Raw genomic sequence first — 21613 nt, forward strand, 5'->3', positions numbered from 1 at the left:
GCTCCTATTAGAAACAAATTTAGGATCGTTAAAATTGAAGTTTTTTGCTATGACTTCTCAGGAAAACTACCCCGCACCACCTTTATTGTAAATCCCCACAGGACTAAAAAAGGTTTATTGCCCTTTAAATCCAATTGTCTCTAAAACACATGATCGTAAACTCTCTTAGCAGGAAAACTCTCTTAGCACCTTGATGGCATAATCTTAGTTCTTAACAAGCCTTTTATTTCCGTACAATCTACCGATTTGAAGGTCAGTCTCAAAGTAAACATGAAGGATACCTGGGAAAATAGTTTCCCGTTCCTGGACACTTTTTGGTGTCCTATCAGGATCTTTACAGTTCCTGTAGGTTTGCCTCCTTAAAAAGTGAATTGGGACTAGCCTGAGGGGGCTCAGTTAAGCGTCAGATTCTCGATCTCAGCTCAGTCTTGATCTCAGGGTCATGAGTTCAAGCCCCGCATTGGGCTCCACGTTGACCTGGAGTCTACTTTAAAAAAAAAAAAAAAAGTGAATTAGAATTCTCTCCTAAGACTTGCCATGTTTGTGCTCCTCTGAGAAGGGATGATGTCCTCTTTCAAAGAATTATCTTTCAGGATCAGTTTCCAAACTCTGTAGCCCTTTTTGATATCTTATAGTTCTTTATTCTTTACCTAGGCACTATGAAATGATTTGGTAATTTATACTTCTGTATGATTATGCTGCCTTAGATGGGAGAAGTGTTTTTTTTCTTTTAATGTTTACTTATTTTTGAGAGAGACAGAGACAGAATGCGAGTGGGTTAGGGGCCAGAGAGAGAGGGAGACACAGAATCCGAAGCAGGCTCCAGGCTCTGAGCTGTCAGCAGAGAGCTTGACCAGGGCTTAAACTCACAGACCACGAGATCATGACCTGAGCTGAAGTCAGACGCTCAACTGACTGAGCCACCCAGGTGCCCCAGGGGAAGTGTTTTTAGAATGAGAGGGAAAATCAACAAGAATCTATCTCAGCCAGTCATGTGTGGTGTTTGATGGAACCCCCAAAGCCAGACCTTTAAACCTACTCACAAGATTTCTGATTGTACTTGTTGTTATTAAAACTGGAAATTAGTCAATATTTTGCTTTCATTGTTAGCTCACCCATACTCAAGTTCTGCTTATTGTAATGCTTTGGTCTTCTCTTTAAAAACTTGATACTTGATGTGTATTTTTTGGATTTCTTCCAAATCCTTTTAGTCCTGTTTTTGACCAAAGGTAAATTCATCTTCTGACAGGGGATGTCTATAAAGTTTGGTCCAATTTGGTAATGACGGTTCCTCCCTCATTCGCACTTCTAACGCTTCTCGACGACATGTAATTGTGTGCTACCTATCCAGTGCCGTCATGCATGGGTCAGAAAATGTAGCCGTGAGCATTGTGTGCACCTCGCTTTTATTTTTTCCCTTTGTTTTCATTGTTCTTTTTAGAAACAGAACTGTACTCTGAAATGGACTCAACGTTTAATTACCTTTCTAAAACATAAAATTGTATCCTATTGGGGTCCACCTTTTGAGTCCTTGCTTTGTTTTTAATAGGGCAGGCTAATGTTTTGTTCTGATTCCACAAATGCAGCAAATGTGTTTTCCAAGCAAATCAGTCACCTTCAATTGGATAGAAACTGTCAATGTTACTAATATTTACTGTAATGTCTTGTGTATGTTGTATTGGTTTAGGAATGGAGTTTACCCACACCTCATAACAAAGCCAGTAGAGAATAAATAAACATGGATACAGTAAGTATAAATATAAATTTCCATATGATTTATTGTCGTTCCTTGTACGTAACAGTAATATACAAACTTACACTGCTTTTAGAATGTAAAATGGATAAAAATGTGTACAAAAAAAAGCACATTCCTAGAAAAAGGTATTGGTAAATAGTAAAAACTGGGGGGTAACAAGCGAAAAACAAATCAAAAACAAAACAAGAACCCCAACAATTCTTCAATTCAGTGTGCAAACATTTTATAAAAATAGAAATACTAACTCTACAGGCAGTATTTCCTGATAAATTATTTAAATAGCGTATCTACACAATCTGAGATCTATTCCAAAGGCAATGAGAAAATAATTTATAAAAATAAAGCAATGGTATATAAGATAGAAAAAACATAACTTTCAGAAAATGTATTTAACATTTCAATGCTATTTCCTTATTGGGAATACTTTTCTGCAAAGAGTTTTTATACTATGTACAACATTGACTTTTTTTTTTTTTAAGGTACTACAGTAGCTTTAAGTTTGTAAGACACTTAAACTCTTTCTGCTTTGATCCAAAAATTCTTTACTCAGTCACACAACAAATGAGGTAATATTTGTATATAAGTTTCACCTTTTTTTTTTTTCTTTCCTCTTTTGGAAAAATGACAAAGTGTAGATGCTTTCTTCTCCCTGGAAATAGGCACAAGGGATAGGGTACAACAGTATTAAAGGACTCTTGGCTTTCTTTTTCAAAGTTACAAACACTAGCAAATGGGCAACTGATTCCACTTGAAAAGACAAAAAAATCCCAAATCATTCACTCTGAGCACAAAGCAAGAGCAGCCTGCTCTGATTTTCCTTGTGCCGTTCTTGTGAGAGATTTGCTGATAAATCTCCACTACCTGCTGTCAAACACTTTCCACGTGAAACCTAGATTCCAGGTAGAACAGAGTTAATAAATAATCTGTATTTACAATCTTACAGTCATGAAGACTCCTAACGAAGATGATCCAGATAGTCCTTACGCTTCTTCCTGTTCCATGAATAGTCTTTCAGACAGATCCTCCAAAGTAAAAAATAAATATTTTATATTGTAAAGTGTTTGTAAAACAAAAAAAAACCCAAAAAAACAAAAACAAAAAAAAAACAAACAAAAAAAAACCCAAAAAACAAAACAAAAAACCAAAAACTACAGTCTAAGATAGTTGGAAAACTCCATGACACTCAAGAAAAAAGAGAAAAGGATGTTTAGTTGAGAATTTTGTGCCTTTCTAACCATAAAAATACAAGCCCGGCTGCCCGTCTCTTTGGAGGCAGCCTGGTGCTGAGATGGTAGGTTTTGTTATTTTCCTGCTACATCTGCACAAGCTACATCTGGAATAAAACCGACAATTTCATGGTAACCAGGCAGTGGCAGCCAGCACAGCCTTACAATGGTTTAATTCTCATTCCCTAGTTTGGTCACTGCAGGTGATGTCTAAGGGATGGGGTTCTGGGAGGGAGTCCCAAAGCCAGTCTTTCCCTCCCCTCCCTGCTTCTATTTAAGTGCCTATGTACGCGGTTAATCAGCTAACACTGGTCAGCATCATGAAATCCAGCAAGTCTTTCAATCCCCTGAAAATGATTGAGTACCGAACATGTAACAGCTCCACCTTTTCTTCATACAATCATCTGTTGGGGCCACGCCCTCCCCGTAGGGCTTTGGCCCCTGCTCCTCCTCTTTCTAAGCGTCAAGCATGGTGGTTTGCCATTCTAGTGAGTCCTCCCTTCTCCCACACGCCTGAAAACGCTTTGGAGTCCACTGCTCAGAGATGGCCTCACGCTAGCACCCTACCCTGACAAAAACAGAGTGGGGCAGCCACCTGCCCACTGACGCGGGGGGATGCTTTTGCTTTTTGGAAAGCAAACCAACGTAATTATTTCTGTTCTTGGAAGATTGTCTTTGCATTCAGAGGCTGTATGCTGAGTCTGATTTGGAAAACGGCATTTTCTTGAGGCAAGTCCCATATCCTAGGAGTCCACAATGATACGCAAGCAGAGAAAAGGCAGGGAGGAGTGATCCTAGGGGTTTTCTTAAGCCCGTGGTTCCAGAAGGTGCAACACCAGCATTGGTTAGGATCAGTCTTTTGATCAACAGTCGGATGATTAGGAATCTGTTCAATAAACAAACACATAAATAGATAAGCCAATTCATTCATGAAGGCACTAGCGTTAACAGTTAACAAATGAACCTTAGCAAAGCTCTACTTTTATACTGACAAAAGCTTAAGACTGTCAACTTATTAAATGTTAATGAGCTTGACGGAGCAGGACCTTCCAGGGTATATGTACACTATGCTTTCTAAAGGCTTCAGTGTTTAGGGAGTATTCCACGTTCAGACTCAAAGATTACGTCATAATTTAAATCTGGAGTAAAATCCGTCTTTTTACTGACTGATCCTGGTAGGCATCAGGTCTTGGCCCAGTAAACATTAGACATTGTGTGGTAGGCCCAGCGCTGGACTTGAGGCTCAAGTAAGCACAGAGAGAAAAAAGACTAAAAATAAACTGAGGTTCTAGTGAGAATTAATTGAGCCCATCAACCAGACGGTAGTATACCCTTTCTACCCATAGACACAAGGAAAGGCTGGGCAGGCCCTCTTATGCTCGAATGTTGGGAATAAGACTAAGTAGTGTGTAAGGCACAGAAACAGGTCAAACTTGAAAGTAGTATTCATGGGGGTCCAAACTGTACACCAGTTTTGTCCACAGTTTATCTTTCTACTGGGAATGAGAGCACAGAGACTGCTACGCAAACTGAGGTTCTTAACAAGGAGTCCAGCTTTCATAAGCCACAGCCTATAGGCCTTGTTTTTATCGTGGTCTTCAACAGCAAAATAGAAATAACCCGGTCTCTGAAACCGTCTTTTAAACAGATGCTCCCATAATGGGCACTCTCAATACTAGTCTTAATTAGAGATGTCAAACGTGGGTTCACTGTATCGTTGCTCCTACCTCTGCATTCGTATTTCAGGTCGGAGAAGAACACCATTTCTTGAGAGAAGACAAACAACCCCAGTCTACCTCCAGCATAGGTTTTGTCGTAGATGGGTCCTGAGTCAGCCATGATTTTCTTCCCTTCATACATCACCACTCTGCAGGGAAGAGAAACTCTCATTAGTGACACTCCTAATTTTTGGCCGCCTCCTCCTTCACCATCAGTGTGTGACTAAGTGAAATGTAATCAACACCATCTTACCTAATGAAACCCGTCTTTGGTCGGTGGCTGAGACCATCTGTAGGCAGTGAAATCTTTCCAGCCTATGTGACGAGGGTCATGCCACAGAGTGCGTACCTGAAGGAAAAGGAAAAGGTTGAAACATGGCTGAATCAAGATTTCTATTTCATTCTATAGGAAGGAGTACTTGAAGGGTACCAATGGGCCTAAATTAGAGGGCTGCAATGTGGATTTTTTCCAAGACCTTTCACTTGATGTGTGGCCTTGAATCAAGGAATCATGTTGTGTTTCCTTGAAACACAGGAAGCAGAAAGAGGAAGGAAAGTTTTGTTTGAAGAGGCTGAAACGGTCTTTGGATTTGAAGGGAACTCTTGGTTACAGGGAGCTCCCCTCTCAGAGGCCGCCATTTGGTTTTTACAAAGCAAAACTTAATGCTGGGGTTGCTGGGGCCGGGAACTTGATATCTAAGACTGCCTGGGGCTAGTCTTGGCCAAAGCACAGGGTCCCTAGTGCTTGTCCAGCACCTTCCTCGGGGGCCTTGTTCTCACCTGGCCAGGGGTGTTTCCCGTGTGCCACAGGGCGTTCCGTAGGTGCTCGCCTGGCCCTGTTGTGGAGTTCACCACTTTCACAGAAAGGCCTGAGTATCCCTGAGCCCTAGTGGGGTTGGTGTCCCAGTAGGACTGGGTGACTTGCTTCCACATCACCACATAAAAGCGGCTGCTAGACTGGTAGCCAAACACAAATCCAGCATAGTCATCATCCCTCTCAGTGTTGATGAAGAAGGTGCCACTGAAGTCCACTGCATTAAACTCATCGTAACCTAGAAAATGAAAATGAGGCCAGATGTGGGTTAACAGCTGCAGCCCTTCAGAAGCTCCTGGGTTACATTCCCAGACATCCATAATACTTCAGGGAGACACCTAAGTGCCACGTTTTACATTTGCTTCTTTCCTGTGTATGCACTTGTCTTTTGTTTGGAGAACTCCTTACCTACAGCAAGTCCTGGATCGCAGTTGACAGTCTGGACGAGTTCTTTACCCTGATGGCGCACCACCCAGTTAGGGTCATTTTGGGACGTCCCTTTGGGATCTAGAGGAATCATCTGGAATCGGCGGAAATCGGTCTCACTGATATCAATGTTTTCGGGACAGATGTCATCGATGTCTGGCACATTGTCATGGTCAAAATCATCTTTGCAAGCATCACCTCGACCGTCACCTAAGGTCAAAAAAAGGCAAGAGTTCAGTGGAATTTTGAAATCTTGCTGGTGTCAGAAATTCACTCTCTTGTCTAAGTTGGCATATGGTGTTTTCATCCTCCGCAATTATCCATTTGGTTTTGCTTTTATGGTCTCTGAGAGAGCCATGGTGTCAGTCTCTTAAAGTGGCTCCCCTAACTCACCGTCAGAATCCTTCTGGTCAGGATTGGGCACGAGTCTGCAGTTGTCCCTATCATCAGGAATGCCATCGTTGTCATCATCATGGTCACAGGCATCTCCCTTGCCGTCCTTGTCATGGTCAGCCTGGTTGGCATTGGGCACATAGGGACAATTGTCCAGGTTGTTCTGGTGGCCATCTTCATCAATATCCTGATTGTTGTCACAGGTGTCTCCGATGCGGTCTGAGTCAGAGTCGAGCTGAAAGAGACAGAAGCCAATGGTAAACTGAGGTATAAGTCATGACTGTTAAAGATGACTTACAGAAGATTCTCCCATGTTTAATATGGCCAGTGGGGTTTCAGGTCTGTAAGTTTCTGCCAGAAGAGAGCCAACCCTTCCAGGAGATTAAATGATATTAAAGAAATAAAATTTATGGTAAGACCCAAACTCCACAAACAGTGGACCCTCCGTGCCATTTGCTCTGCAACGTTATCCCAAGATCTAGAACTTTATTGTTCTGGCCCCAAAGCTATTTATCCTATTGCTTTTGTTTTCCAGGACCTCATAAGAATAAGCGCTATGAAGAAAAAGCTCAATCTATCATTTCTATAATCTTATACAATTCTCATTTTTAAAAAGCTGGATTCTGGGGTGCATGGGTGGCTCAGTTCACTGAGTGCCTGGCTCTTCATTTTGGCTCAGGTCATGATCTCATGGTTCATTGGGACAGGGCCCCACGTTGGACTCTACACTGACAGCACAAAGCTTGCTTGGGATTCTCTCTCTCCCACACTCTGTCCCTCCCCTGCTCGTGCTCTCTCTTTCTCTCTCTCTCTCAAAATAAACTTAAAAAAAAATCTGGTTTCTAAGTTTCTACAACATAGCATTTGAGAAAAGAAATGCCTTAACTTACATTGCTAGAAAATTATGGCCAATTACACATGAAAATAAATATTTTCAGACATGGAATCTGTTCTGGCTCATGTATATTTGTAGCACTCTCTCACACAGGTAGAGAACAGAACGATCTGTTTGTCAGTCTTCAAAATTATCTGGCATTGCAAACAGGAATTTGAGCTTTTGCAAGTATTTTTAGTTGGAGGTTTTTTAACAGCCAGATTCTATCCTTAGCCATGAAAATGGTCATTAATTTTTTAAGAATCTTGTCTTCCATCTCAGTCTTAGAAACGATTAACATTACCAGAGTAGTCAGGTTTCTGCTTTGTGTAATTTATGTTGACCCTGGTAGATCACACAAAGTAAGTCACGTGAACCTTACAGAAGACCAGAGTGAAGTTACAAGATGGTCACAGGGAAGACCTCTGGGACTCTGCAAGGAGCTCTCATCAGGCAAACTGTGTGTATGAAAATACCACAACTGGGCTAGGAGACCTCAAAGAGCCATGGGAACAAAACAGTTTGAACTCTTTAAGTGCTGTTTTCTTAGAAGCCTAACAGGAGCTATTCCAGTACTCTCCTGGGAGGCTGTGCCAGGGGTCCACCTACCTGATCTGGATTGTGTTCCAGGGGGCAGTTGTCACACTGATCACCGACCCCATCCATATCCGTGTCCCTCTGGTCCACGTTGTAGACGTACTGGCAGTTGTCTCGTTCATTGAGGATACCTGCAGGGAACAGGTGACCAGTAAGGGCTGGAATCTCTAGCCTCTGAGGTTTTGATAAGCCATCCCCCCACATCCGGGGCTGCAGAGAAGTAAGATGGCCCCTGGCGCCTTACCATCCCCGTCGATGTCAGCGGCGCAGGCATCTCCTTCCCCGTTGTTGTCTGTGTCAGCCTGATCTGGGTTGTGGTTGTAGGGGCAGTTGTCACAGCGGTCTCCCACGTCATCCCGGTCATAGTCATACTGGGCTGGGTTATAGTGGAATGGACAGTTGTCCTGAAAAAAAAAAAAAAAAAGGGAGTATTTTACAACACTGTCCATGCAGCCAGCTCCAGCCTCAAACCGTATGTGTTATATACAACTGCAAAAATCTAACATTTTCTACTTCATGATCACTGTAGAAGTTAAAAACCGGAGCATAATGGATGAAAAACAGGTTCTCATTTGTTGTGCGTCAGTGAAATGGAAATATAAGGACACCATCCCTGTTCTTTGTAGGCTGAAATAAATTGTCCTGCAACTCAGGTAAGAATGTGAAACATACCTGGGGAGCAGAGGGTCCTTGTTTATATATTGTCATTTCTTGTTCAAATTGGTGGGGGTGGGGGTGGGGATGGAAGGTCGAGATGAAAAACCAAAACCCTCATGTAAATATTCTCTTGGCAATATCTAGGCATTACAACTACCAGCGAATGACTATTAGCTTCTATATACACGTTTGGTTGGTTTTTCCTAGTACATGTACTGTAGTTCCATTGAATCCTACTAAGTAGAAGAAGAGAAGGACGACTGGAAAGCATCCTTACCCTGTCATCTGGGATTTTATCATTGTCATCGTCGTCATCACAAGCGTCGCCAATTCCATCCTTGTCATAGTCTTCCTGCCCGGAGTTGGGAAGGTTGGGGCAATTATCCTGGAAAGAGAGGACCCACATGACAGCTGCAGACTGTGTGCCCGGCTCTCGGCTCACGCGTGGGGCAGGGCCCCCAGACACAGCACACCGAGAGCGAGTCGAATGCTGCGCTCCCTGATGGGGTGTATTTTTTAACAGGAAGACAAGAAATTAAGCATTTTCCTGGGGGCATAGATCATTTGTAGAAATGCTGTGGGCTTTATGCGTGCTGGGAACGCAAGTCCCACTCCACTGGCGTCTGGGAGAAACATGACCAACTCTGGAGCACACCAGCCAAAAGGGTCTGCCCTGTGCACGTACTTGGCACTAAGTGACTTCATGTTAAGGATTCGTGCCCTTCTGCCTTTGTGTAATTTCATCTGTTGGTTTCATTTGCAAACTTCAGGCATTTAAAATTGCGTGGCCTCTTCTGTGGATCAGGGGAATGTGGATTCTTTCAGGAGGCAGGCTGTACCTTTTTGCAGTGGTAGGTGGCATTGGCCACGCACACCAGGTCCTCGTTGGGCCAGCCGTCCAGGTCCGTGTCCTCACCGCAGATGATGCCATTGCCTGCGTAGCCGGGCTTGCACTCACAGCGGTACATGGGGTCACTGTAATGGCCCAGGTAGCTGCACTTGGCGTTCTTGTTGCAGTCGTGTGTCCCATCTGTGCAGGGGTTGCGGGGCTTGCATACCTGGGGGCAACAACATCCTGATGTGCATATGCAGAGCCTTTGAGAGTCCCCAGATCCCGCTCCTCAGTGAGGAGGAGTGTGGGGTACTCTGTCCCTCCCTCTTCCCTGGCCCCTGCGGGTGTCCTAGCCCATCAGCTCACAACTTGTTCCAGAGCAGCATTTTCAAACACGACGGACGATTTTTCCCCTGCTGGCTTTACAATGGGGTTGTCCTGTCCTGTTTCTAAAACCTCGACTGGACACTGAGCCTTTTCCCTATTTCTTTGTGGAGGCGGTGAAATGCCATGCCCGCCTTCCCTGGCGGTTTCAGTGAAGGACACCCCCCCCCCCCCCCCACACACACACACTGGTCGTGTGGTCTCGTCTACCTGTTTGTTGGCGGTGGCATATTCCACACCCCGGCCGAAGGGCTGCGGGCCAGTGAAGCGTGGGGGGCAGGGCAGACAGTTGTAGCCCGGGTCCGTGTTCTCACACCTGTGCTCCCCGTTGTGGTTGAAGCAGGCGTCAGGTACTTCTTTGCACTATGGGAGAAAATGACAGTTTGCCTACTGTTCAGGGAACGCCGCCCGAGGGGAAGACTGCGAATTCAGCGGTTTTTCTTAGATCTAGGCACTCGGCCATCGCTTCCTCACCTCATCGATGTCTTTGCACTGGATGCCATTTCCACTGTAGCCGGGGGGACAAGCACCACATTTCCAGCTGCCGTCAGGGTAACTGGTACACTTGACCCCAGCAAAGCAGGGATTGGACAGGCATCCATCTGGGATGAGAGAGACAGGCAGATGGTGGGTATAAGCGGCTGTTACTGCCACGCTCCTCACAAAACAATACGGTGTGAAACACTGTGGGGAACATGTAACTGTTCACTTGTTGAGGGGAGTCCGAAATGCCAGGTGGACAGTGTAGTCAAAACACTCAGGGCCATTCACAGCGGGAGCATCCCCTGAATGCTGACCATGGGTTTCAGTTACACAAAAAACCCAGGGTGGTTTTATCCGGGGCCGCATGACTCACCAATTGGACAGTCCTGCTTGTTGCAGATCTGGTTTTCTGTCACATCACCAACGCAGTCCTTGCCTCCAAACTGGGGTGTGGGGTTGTTGCAGAGCCGGCTACGTGTCTGCACCCCTCCTCCGCAGGTGACAGAACAGATGTCCCACAGTGACCAGGGACCCCAGCCTCCATTGACTGCAAGAAAGTGAACCACATGCCAAAGTGAAGGTCCATTTTCTGACACCTCACCTCTCCTAGAAGACTCTCCTCACTTTGTCCGAGAAACCTCTCCTACTCGGACATAGGAGGACCACGTTTGTGAAGAGGGCCAGTTTGAAATGGTTTTCTGTTTTTTTCTTAAAATAAGCTGCTGAGCATGCAGGACTTGGCTTCTACTTGTTCCCCAGGAAGTAACCTTTCCCCCCTTCATGGCCTGGCAAACAGGAGGCCATGGATGCCCGGTCTGCAGGGGTGCGGCACGCTCTCACTCACTGGGGCACGCGTCTCTCCTGCAGGCCTTGGTCTCTCGAGCTTCGCCTTCACACGGCTTCCCGTTCATCTGGGGGCTAGGGGAATTGCAGAGTCGGATCCTTGTGATCACACCGTCACCGCATGTCACAGAACAAGACGACCACGGGGACCAGTGGCTCCAGCCGCCATCCTGTTTAACTAAAGTGCAAAGCTGATGGTTACAGGGTGTTTACAAGGGGTCAAGCTCTATGCTAACCGTTTGAAATGCATCACCTAGGTGAAATCCTTAAAATAACCCTATCGAGAGCTATTATCCCCAATGTGCAGTTGAGGAAAGAGCCGCAGGGAGGGGAAGCTGTGTTCAGGGGTGCACAGTTGGGGTTCAGATTCAGACCATCTAGAAACTGTCCCCTTAACCTCTATGCTCTGGAAGCAGACAAGGACAAGTCAGCTCTCCACACTCCTAAGGGGCCACGATGCTCACATCTCTTGTCACACTCCTGAATGTGGCAGGTCCGCGTCTGGACGGAGGAGCCCTCGCAGCGGTTGTTGAGGCTGTCGCAGGAGCGACCGCGCTGCTGGATTCCGTTGCCGCAGGTCACAGAGCAGGAGGTCCACTCAGACCACGGGGACCAGCCATCATCCGCAGAGTCGCTGGCTGCAGAGGAAGCGGGGTCATTTAGTGTGCGATCACCAAGATATGCTGTTGTTTAGACTGTGCTCCTCAGGACCTCCTTCCTTTGCCAGAGGGTGAAAGGCAAGGGGTTTCTTAGGCCAAGAGCCAAAAGGTTTACACCCTGCCATTGCGTTACAGCACCGGGGTCAATGAAAGCTCAGCCTGGGTCAGCACCGCGAAGCCTTCTCCCAGTAGCATATGTTCACCTATTCATGGGGTCTCCTTTCTCAGCATTTCCAGTGGCTTTCCCTTTCCTAACTGAAGAGAGCTTGGTAGGCATTTCTAGTCCCAGGCTTCCAAGACCAGGAGATCTGTAGGCAGCTTATACGAGTCACTTTGGACATCGGGGGAGCCACAGACCATGTGTCTGGCAGGTGAGCTGGAAGCAGCATAGCTGCTCTTGGCTCTGCCTCCAACTCGGTCATGAGGTTAATCAGTGTGCGGCTCCTCTTACCCTAGCATGTGGGGCCTGCTCTGCGCAGGTTTTCACAAGACAAGGGGTGTGTTTACCAGCCGCCCAGGCACCAGGACTAGGATCGCATGTAGCTGTATCAGACACAGGACCGAGAATTTGCTTCTCTTGCCATCAGCTGGAAGTCTTCCTAGCAATCCCAGACTGAAGTCCAGGACTCCACTAGTCTCCAGCTGGCTTTGTTCCCTTGAGCCCACACCTGAAGTGTATGCTGAGCAGAAGCAGTTACCCAAGCCATCATCCCAGTGTCAGTATCGTTAACACAGCCTCGATGAGACTGCTTGTCCTGAGCTGTGGCCAGTGTGGAGTGTGTAGGTATAGGTGTGTGTGTGTGTGTATACGGGGAGTGCTACTTTCCTGCTTTATTTCTTAGTTGTGATGAGGTCATTTTTATGACCTGTACATACTACATTCAATATTGACTCAGCAAAGTGATTAACTTACACTGCCCACAAAAACCAGGGGATAGGGTGTCTGCCGTGGGACAGTATGGTATCTGGGAGAAGCTCCCAGGGCCCCGAACCTGCTGTCATTCGTAGGCCTCTCTCCTATTCCTGCAGGTAAGACAGATGCAACTTTCAGACCCAATTAAGTCCAAAGCTTGCACTACAGACCGTCTATTTCTCTGCTGAGATTTTTCTTAACTCTAGGCCATCGTGTTGAATTCTAAAAGGCAGCCAATTCAGAGCTAGTGCTGCTACAAATTCATCTCTCCTTTCTTCAGAGCATCAAGTCAAAATTAATAAGCTATACCAAGATCATTATCGCCTCTATGGCAGCCAAGCCATCAGTTAACCAGATGCTGCAGCAAGAAACTGAATTAAAACACACAATGGAAATGGGGGTGGGGCTCTAGTGTCCTGTTCAGCGGTCCAGGGTTTATGGAGAACTGAGCTAGACACTAAGGAATGGTTATGAGGTTTTAAGAACTTACGCCAGCACCGTGGGCAGCATTCTCCATCGGGAACTGTGGCATTGGAGCAGGGCATGATGGGGCAGGACACTTTTTTGCAGATGGTAACAGAGTTCTGGAAGACAAGAGGGAGAAATGGGTTACTAAGTGTGTGGCAGGCAGAAGTTTATATACCGTAACATTTCAAGATGAAACACGGTCCTGGGGAGAAATGCTCTACTGGAAGGACTTTAGTACATCTGTCTGTCCTATTTGTAGCCACCATATTGTGGAGACCATTCTAGTGCTAGCTACTTGTCACTCCATGCCCTAGAGAGGTCTTTCTTGATGGCTACATAGTGGTAGAAGTGACAGCACAAAGAATTCGTCCGAAGGGAACCACTGAACACCAGGAGTCAAGTCTTTCCATCTGTGTCTGAAAATGAACTCAAAACTCAGCCAGGGCTTTTAAATTTTAAAATGTTCTCTTTACAGAGAAGAGATCAGTGAGCATTTTTCCCGCTTCACATACAGATCTGGATTTGTATTTAAGCTTGGCTTTGCTCGGTGAGTCAGGCAAACCCTCCAAGCGGCTTCCGGTGGCACTCGGGACAGCTAGTGACAGACACCGCCAACAGTGCTATCTGAGGTAAGTAGACAGTTACGTCCTAACGGTGTCGGGCTAAGTGATTTGAACAACCAGTACTGTACTATGGGAATCTTGGGGTCATTGCTGAATACAGGTCAGGGGCTGGGAAAATAAAAGGAATGTTCCAACCAGGTCTTATTTACCTAACATTCAACACTTAGCCTTTGAACTGAACCAGGCAAATTAGATCAGATGTCTTAGCAGACTTATCTTTCAGATACTTGGCCTGGGGTATAATTAAGACTTTGAAAAACATTCTGAGAGTTTCAAGATTTTATAGAGGTCACAACTGCGTCTGGAGAACAATCCACTTTGGTATCAGGCCATCTGGGTATTTCCCTAGAGACTGGCCCCAAACACATGCCATCAATCCGTATTTCAGTCTGTAACGATCCCCACCTGACAGCGACACTCCGTGCAGCTATCAACAGTCCATTCCTCGTTATTCCTGTACTGAACTCCATTGTGGTAGCAGAGGGGAGGCCTCCTCAGCTCATTGGCCAACTCCTTGTTCTCTTCAGTCTAGAAGGGAGAGACAGGCCATTAGTGCCCAACTTCATTTTCAGTCACTTGGGGTCACCTGCGATACACCTTCAGCTGCTCATGCTAAAGGGCTGGGGGGAGGGGCACTGACCACTTTGCGGATGCTGTCCTGGAGCGTGGTCACGATGGTGCGCAGGCCCCTCAACTCCAGGACCATGCTGGACAGCTCATCGCAGGAAATGCCACAGATGGCTTGCAGATCCTTTGTCTTGTGGCCAATGTAGTTAGTCCGGATGGCAGGGCTGGAGCCGTTTACCACGTTGTTGTCGAGGGTGAGAAGGACGTTGGTAGCTGCCAAGGAAGAAAGCAATACAATGAGGAAAGTAATGGAAGGTCTTCACACGGCTGCTCTCACCAGCCAGCCCCTGGAGTTCCTACTTGTAAAGACAGGACACCTGGGGCGAAGGACACAGGTGGAGGGGAGGCACATGTATAAAAGGGACCTTCAAGAGTGATCTACACGTATCTTTTAACCAGGTCACCTGGGGTAATTTAAGCATGACCACCATTACTTAAGTTTCCCAGCTTGGTTTGGGTGGCGCTCCCCCAATTTCCTCATATGCCCCCCCAAAACAGAATGGTACTCACAGCTCGAACAGCCTTTGTTCCTGAGGATGGCTTCTGGTGTGGTTCCGAAGACGAACCTCACATTCTGCAGCACCCCCTGGGGGCAGAGGACACACATTACTTGTCGAGTAGTGTTGAGTGGGGGCGGGGGAAATGGGTAGGAGAGAGGGTTTATGCCAGGAAAAGCACACAAAGGAGGTTCTAACAGTTTGAAAGAGCGCGCTTTCAAGATCACCATGTCAAAATAACACGCCAACATAAACTGCCAAACAACTTCACCATCTCAATTGGGCCTTCTGCCAAGTCTTCAGTATTTTACAAGGAAATCAGTTTTCAGCCCACTTGGATACACAGGAAATGGAATCGGACACCAGGGACAGAGGATATAACGACACTCTCCAGTGTCAAAGAGTTAGATGTGGGAGTTTCAAAGCCCGGGTTGCAAAGATCGAGACGTTTAAGCAAGGAAGAAGCCGTGGCAGCAAATAAGCACTATTTTAACCTTTTTGAGAGCGGCTCCTGGGACTGGCTACATTCCCATGAGGAATCAAATGGCCAAGTGGTAAATACCATGCTCACACTACCCATTAGGAGCTACATTACGGTTGGTAGAATGCATGTAAACTAAGCCCTTTCCTTGCGAATAGCATATGAAGGATCTAAGGCTTGAACGGGCAGTTCTAGGAAAACCATTGCTTGCTTCTGTCAGTGGTTTACGAAGTGTGGTCCCCAGAACACCAACATTAGCTTCACTTTGAACTTGTTAGAAATGCAAATGATCAGGCCCCATCGCGGACACACCGAATCTGAATCTCTGCGAGTAGGGTGCTGGGTGCCGCAGTATGTGTTTTAACAAGTGCTCCAGGTGTTTCTGATGTGCCCTGAAGTTTGGGAACCACTGCCTTGGTCCCCAGGCAGTATTTTCTATACTGGAAACCCTGCCTCTCCTGCTATAGCGCTCCTGACAAGTCAGCTGCCTAGCAGTCGAACCCAAGGACCAGGAACTGGAGAAGAGGCCTCACCTGGAAATTGTCATTGACACCTCCTTTTGCGATGCGGAGTCTGGCAACGTTGGCCAGGTCCCTGGTGAAGATGCTTTGGATGGGGACATCCAGCTCGGCATTCTCCATCTTCTCACAGTCGATGTACAGCTGGGCCCTGTCCTCCTGCACAAACAGGGTGATGCTCTTCCATTGGCCGGTCGCCAGGAGCGCTTCTTCCACCGACACCACGTGCTGCATCCCCTGCACGGTTAGGCTCAGGTCCAGGGTGCCCGCCTTGCCATTGGAGACCACACTGAAAACCTGGCCAGAGTGGTCTTTCCGTTCTATGGCCAGCAGCGTGCCTCGGGTCTTCTTCATCTGCCTCAGGGAGGCCAAGAGAAGGAAGCCTTTCTCTGCCCGCACAGCATCCACCAGGTCTTGGAACTTGTCATCAGGCACAGGGGGGATCAGGTTGGCGTCCTCGATGCGGAAAGCTGGGCTGGAAGAGTCAGGACCCTTCACGAGCCGGCGCCCAGAGCCCTTCCGGGCAGCGCCCGTGAGTTCAAAGATGTCGAACACGCTGTTGTCTCCCCCGGATTCTGTTCAACAGAGGACATACAATGAGCCTTCTAGGCTGTGGCCAGGGATGGGGACAAAGGGACAGGGAGAACACTCTGGGCAACCACTGAAAGCACTAAATAAACGCCATGGTCAGAGGAAAACTGCGTTCTGATGTTCAATCAGGGCTCTGGGGAGAAACAGCTAGCAGTGGAGAGCATGACAGGGAGGCACACGTGGGGTAACCAGCACCTTCTCATCTTCCCCCCCCCCCTCAAAAGCTATCATACAGACTCACCTGGAATACGGTTGGAGCCACATACATGCAACAGGAAGAGGACACTGAGTCCCCAGGCCAGCCCCATAGTGGAGCTGTTTGTGCCCAGCAGGGAGCCTGTAACAGGAAATACAGATCCTCAGAGGCAGCCAAGCAGGGAGGGTGGGCAAAAACTGGGCGCTGGGCTTGGGGCCAGGGCCCTGGGGGATCCCCCCTTGGCCCCACATTTGCTGGAATGAGGGACAACAGTATTTACTTTGGACAGGACATCAGAAAGAAAAAGAATCAAGGGGAGGAGACAACGGTTTTAAAGTTTGGGGGTGGCACTGGGGCAAAGACCAACAACTTGGGGACTTTCCCTTGGCAAGTCGAGGGTAAACAGTAGGACAAGGAGCCGCAGTTTCGGGGGTGCAGGGAGGCACAGGGAACTAGAGGTCTAGACGAGTGACAAAAAAGGTGTAGGGAGCAATGGAAGAATCAAAGAAAATCTTGTGGAAGGGGCGTCCTGACGAGTTGGTTTGTGAACCCCAAGCGGGAAAGAATAGCTCTGGAGCCCTTCCACGAGAAAAGTCTCCCATCAACTGGGAGAGACAGCGGGGAAAGGCGAAGAGGTATGAGATCCAGGGTCCGCGAGGGGCTGAAGCCTCGGAGCTCGAGGTGTCTGGCCAGGGCAGCACCCGGTCCTCGGCGGCCACCTGGGGACTCCTTACCTGTGTGCACACGGGTGCAGCGACCCGGAGCGACGGCTAGGGAGCAACGACAGGCGGCGAGTCCCGGAGAGGCGCGGGGCGAGCGGGGCGCCCGAGGAGGAGGCGGCCGCCGGAGTCGGAGGCAGCGCCGGAAGGGCTCGCGGGAGCCGGGACTCTGCGGCCGGCTCGAAGGCAGTGGCTGGCGAGGCGGCGGAGCGGCGCGGTTTTAAAGGCGCGCTCACATTCCTGGGGATTCCTCTGGCCAATGGGAGGCGGCGGGGCAGGAAGCGGGAGGGGGGCCAGTCTGGGTTCCTCTCTCCGCCCCCCGCTGCCTGGCGCATAACTTTCCAGCTAGAGAGTGAAGGGAGGGGGGAGGCGGGGGTCGGGGCGGAGGAGCGGTGGAACTTCTCAGAAAAATAGGTGCCCGCCCACGCAGCCTTGGCGCACTCGCGCTCGGCACTTTGGATTCTGGAGTCCGGTGTGAGCGCCCCGAGCGGCGACCGGGCTTTGGCCGCCCCTGGGCCCATAGTGGTGGTGGGGGCGGGGGGGGGGGTCGTCGGGCGGGATTTCAGGCAAACGCGTCTCCTTGAATACCTGGGCGACGTTTGACACTGTGCACCGAGAGTCTTTGCAAAGCCAGATGAGTACGACGGGGTAAATGCGGCCAAGAGAGAACCAGTCGTTAAAGAAGTTCCCTCTGGGGGTATTTGGGGGCCCTCTTCCATCCACCGGGGGGGGCGGGGTGTGCGACCACGCGCTCGGCCTCGCCCGCCCTTCGCCCGCCCTTCGCCCGCCCCCCTACGGGCGCTGGGTGCGGGACGCGTCGACCAGCCGGGCGGTGAGCGGAGCTCGCGTTCCCGCTGCCCGTCGGGGCACACTTTCTGCAGCTGCCTGGCGCGCAGAAGGTCGCTTCTCGCCCCGGCTACGGCGTTTCCACGGCTGGCCGCTTGGGGGCGGCATGCGTATTCTGATGAAGGGCACCCGCGAGGACGGCTTCTTTCTAGTCAGGAATGTTAAGGAAACTTACTCCTGTCCTCTTCCCCCAAGCCAAAACTGAAATTGTGTCTTGAAAAACAGTTTTTATGCCCACTCGTGCTTCTTAACGTGACTCCCGGTTGGAGGATTTGCGGAACCATCTGGCTCTGGGGTCTTAAACTATTTACAGAACAGACCCAGAAAGTAATACGTTACCCTCTGCCTATCATTTTATTTCCCCTTTTCCTCCCTCAACGTTCTTTTCATTTTTCAGCTCCCGAAACCGAGGTGTGGGTTACATTTCTGCGGGTGCACCAATTGCCATGAGCGCGGCTGCTTAATGCTTCTGTCATTGGAAGTCTGGTCTCCAAACCACCGTCTCAAGCCAGCATGACTCCAGCTGCCTGGAATTCCATTCATCTCTAAGGGCCGGGATGTCAGCAGCCACACTTCCCCTGCTGTGGCCCTGCACTGTCAGGCTGGCCCTGAGACACAGGACGCAGGTAGTAGCCTCACCAAATAAGGAGCTGTGCCACAGGCTGGGGAAAGCCCTTTGGTTCACCTTCCTTCTCAGTCCTCACACCTGGCAGGACTCCTAACTGCTGGAAACGCCCACGACTTTGCCTTCATCACAAGGGCCCTGTCGCTTTTCTTGTGTGGGAGTGTTGTGTGACAACGTGCACGTGTGCGCGGATTGCGGCATCCGTGTTTTCTAGTTACTCAGTATACATCAAGTGCTTCTGGAAGATGACAAGTATGTTCCTAAGACACATGTTTGTTGGTTGCTCAAATAATAACTAAACCTGACAGATAGATTTCACATGTTGAGAGACAGAAATAAAAGTTTCTATCGGATGATTCGTTGAATCAGATTCCTATTGTGGAAGTCATAGGTAATGACTCATGCAAATAGATCTGAAGATTCCAGAGGCAGCAGCCATATATGTCCCTTTCCTTCCCTAGCTAGCTAGCATCCTGTTTGCTCCTGGAGAGGCATTTTTTTTTCTTTACAATTGCCAATAATTCTTCACAATATCAGCTACTTAGGAACAGTGTTTGGAGGGATGGCATGCTAATGCCCCCCTCCCCCATTCCTTTCGCCCACTTGCTATTTTTATACAGATCAGCTGGGGGCTTCAAGTCTACAAGAAACCCACAGAAGCAGGATACATCTTTTCTTTTATAAAACAATCATCTCCCCTGGGCTTAGCCACAAGGATAGAGTAAAAGCTCCCTGGAATGCCCCCTCAGGGCTAGCTGCTTCCGTGACTAAGGGACCTTAGGAATCCCTCTGGATTTTTCTTGGAACTTGGCTTCTTTCAACAAAACAAGGAGAAGAATTTCATCCTCCAACATGCTTTACAGCTAGGAAGGTGACCTGTATGGTGGCAGGGAAGAGCTGTCTTGTCAAAGAAAGCTGACAGAGGTGTAGGGGTTATTTATCTCAAACGCAAAGGCCTTCCTCAGGTCACAAAGGTCCTTCTGTTGGAAGGGACCCATCACGGTGGAAGGGGTGTTTGGGCAGCTGTTAGAAACTCACACACACTCCGGCTGCTCCGTGTGTGCTGCACATATTCCCTAGAAACCTAAATAACCTCTGGGAAGCTTTGAGAGAAGCAGGAATGAAAAAAAGAGTAAGAAAGCCTACACCTTTAATTGGGGGGATATTGTCCCTCTTGTGTGTGTATATCCACATTTACAAATGCTGGGATTTCAGGCCAATAATCTGACATGGACCTGAGTGATGGGTGTTCCAGGGAGACGGTCCAGTTCTCTCTTTGCCAAGTTGCCATCCTTGAGGATTATGTATTTAAAATTAAATTGTAAGGCATATGGCATTTTGCTGTAGGATTTCCTTTTTCCAAGTTCCCCTAATTGGATGTGGGATTGACCTAAAAACACTGCCAGTAAATAGGAGGAAAGGACTGTCAGTAATACCTAGTTTAAAAATGACATACGATTAAGGAGAGCAAGATACTTGAGAAAAAATTTTGCTTATCTAGCAAAGAACAGCAAGGTGGGCTGTGATTTTGTGCAGGGATTCAAAAAAATACATTGCAGGAAGTGAGCAATTCGAGAAATACATTTCTTCGAAGTGAGCAGCACCCAAAAATCGTGGAATTCTAGAATAGACCAAAATCATAGCATCTCTAAAATGAAGACATCACAAATTCATCGCCTCTGAATATTTTCCCTAGCTCATAGCTCAAAGTTGTTTCAGTTCAGCTGCCTTGATGGTCAGGGCCAGAGGGAAGTTTCCAGCGGATTATTCTTATTCTTCAGTCAAACACCCATCCCCCTCCTTCATGAGATGTTCTCCAGTGGCTTTATGTTCCACTGTTTCTTCTTTCTGTGAAACTTTGAAACATGCATTATGCCTGCCATGTAACTCATCTGCTTACGTTCTTTAGTGTTCAGTTTTTCCGAATAACTTTTATTTTCTTATATATAAGGACTCTATTGTAAGTACCCAAAGGCTTGGGCTTGGGAAGGGCTGTAATAGTTGAATTGCCAAATCCCTTTGTGCGCACGTGAATTTATGGCACAAAAGGACTGGACTACCCACCACCTCCCTAACCACTTGTGCCATTTCACGTAGATATGCCGTAGCTCTTGGGGTGCATGAGGGAACTTCCATACATTGCACCCCTCCCCACAGGACTGAGGCTGTACTCTCTGGGAACTGATCTCAGTAAGAACGAGTAGAACTATTGGCTTCAGGATAACTGCCTTCACTTGATCTTAGCCAAAAGGCCGAGAAGCAATAAGGATAACTGCCTTCTCCACGACCATCGTCCCCTTCCCAGACAGTGATTGATTTTGGAATTTGCATGTTATCCAATTCTGGCCAATGAAAAGTTTGCTGAAGGCTTCTGGGAAAAGTGCTTTCTTATTTTTGAGAAAGAGCTCTGTGAAATCAGGCTTTCTCTGGTTCCATTTGGACGTGAACAAGAATGCGATAAGCGCTGTTGGCCACTAGGGGAGCCAAACTTAGCAAGAGACCAACGCTGGAGAAGAAAGAGCAGAGACATAAAAAGAATGTAGTATGTTAGAATACATTTTTGAGCTTCTAAGGCTACCAGTCCTGAAGGCTGTCATATCTCCAGATTTCTCTGGATATGTGCTGCTTATTTAAGCCACTTTGTTCCTGTTACTAAGAGCCACAAACGTCCCAACGCGTGCAGCTCTTTTCCATCTGTCTGAATTGCCTTTTCACTCATACTTTGCTTGCACCTCTTCTGGCTTCTTTAGGATAAGAGAAATGAGAATAGGTCATAGGATAAAATATTTTAAGGACTCTGCACAGACATTATTCAAATGCTTTCTGGAGAAGTTGTGCCATTCTCTC

At 47.7% G+C, this 21613-nt stretch overlaps 1 protein-coding gene and 1 long non-coding RNA gene across 3 annotated transcripts; one reads left to right on the forward strand and one right to left on the reverse strand.

Annotated features, from left to right (window-relative positions):
* Positions 1–1752: 1752 nt before the first annotated feature.
* THBS1 (thrombospondin 1) lies at positions 1753–17484 on the reverse strand. Its single transcript, XM_030318526.1, is given in 23 exon segments — positions 1753–3868; positions 4710–4849; positions 4954–4986; positions 4988–5049; positions 5481–5752; positions 5923–6150; positions 6334–6568; positions 7817–7935; positions 8049–8208; positions 8739–8846; positions 9301–9519; positions 9888–10040; positions 10152–10279; positions 10534–10707; positions 11005–11181; positions 11468–11641; positions 13066–13159; positions 14072–14194; positions 14307–14506; positions 14804–14879; positions 15805–16364; positions 16622–16717; positions 17311–17484. Coding segments are annotated over 22 exon segments (3510 nt in total). The 5' UTR covers positions 16689–16717; positions 17311–17484; the 3' UTR covers positions 1753–3860.
* On the forward strand, positions 16750–19122 carry LOC115516125. 2 transcript variants are annotated; one of them, XR_003969473.1, is made up of 2 exons: positions 16750–17211; positions 18539–19122. It is a non-coding gene; the product is annotated as an uncharacterized LOC115516125 (long non-coding RNA). The 2 variants fall into 2 exon arrangements; XR_003969472.1 differs by lacking the exon at positions 16750–17211 and adding an exon at positions 17744–17943.
* Positions 19123–21613: the final 2491 nt, after the last annotated feature.

This window comes from Lynx canadensis, chromosome B3 (assembly GCF_007474595.2).
Source record: "Lynx canadensis isolate LIC74 chromosome B3, mLynCan4.pri.v2, whole genome shotgun sequence".
In the NCBI taxonomy this organism is placed as follows: domain Eukaryota; kingdom Metazoa; phylum Chordata; class Mammalia; order Carnivora; family Felidae; genus Lynx; species Lynx canadensis.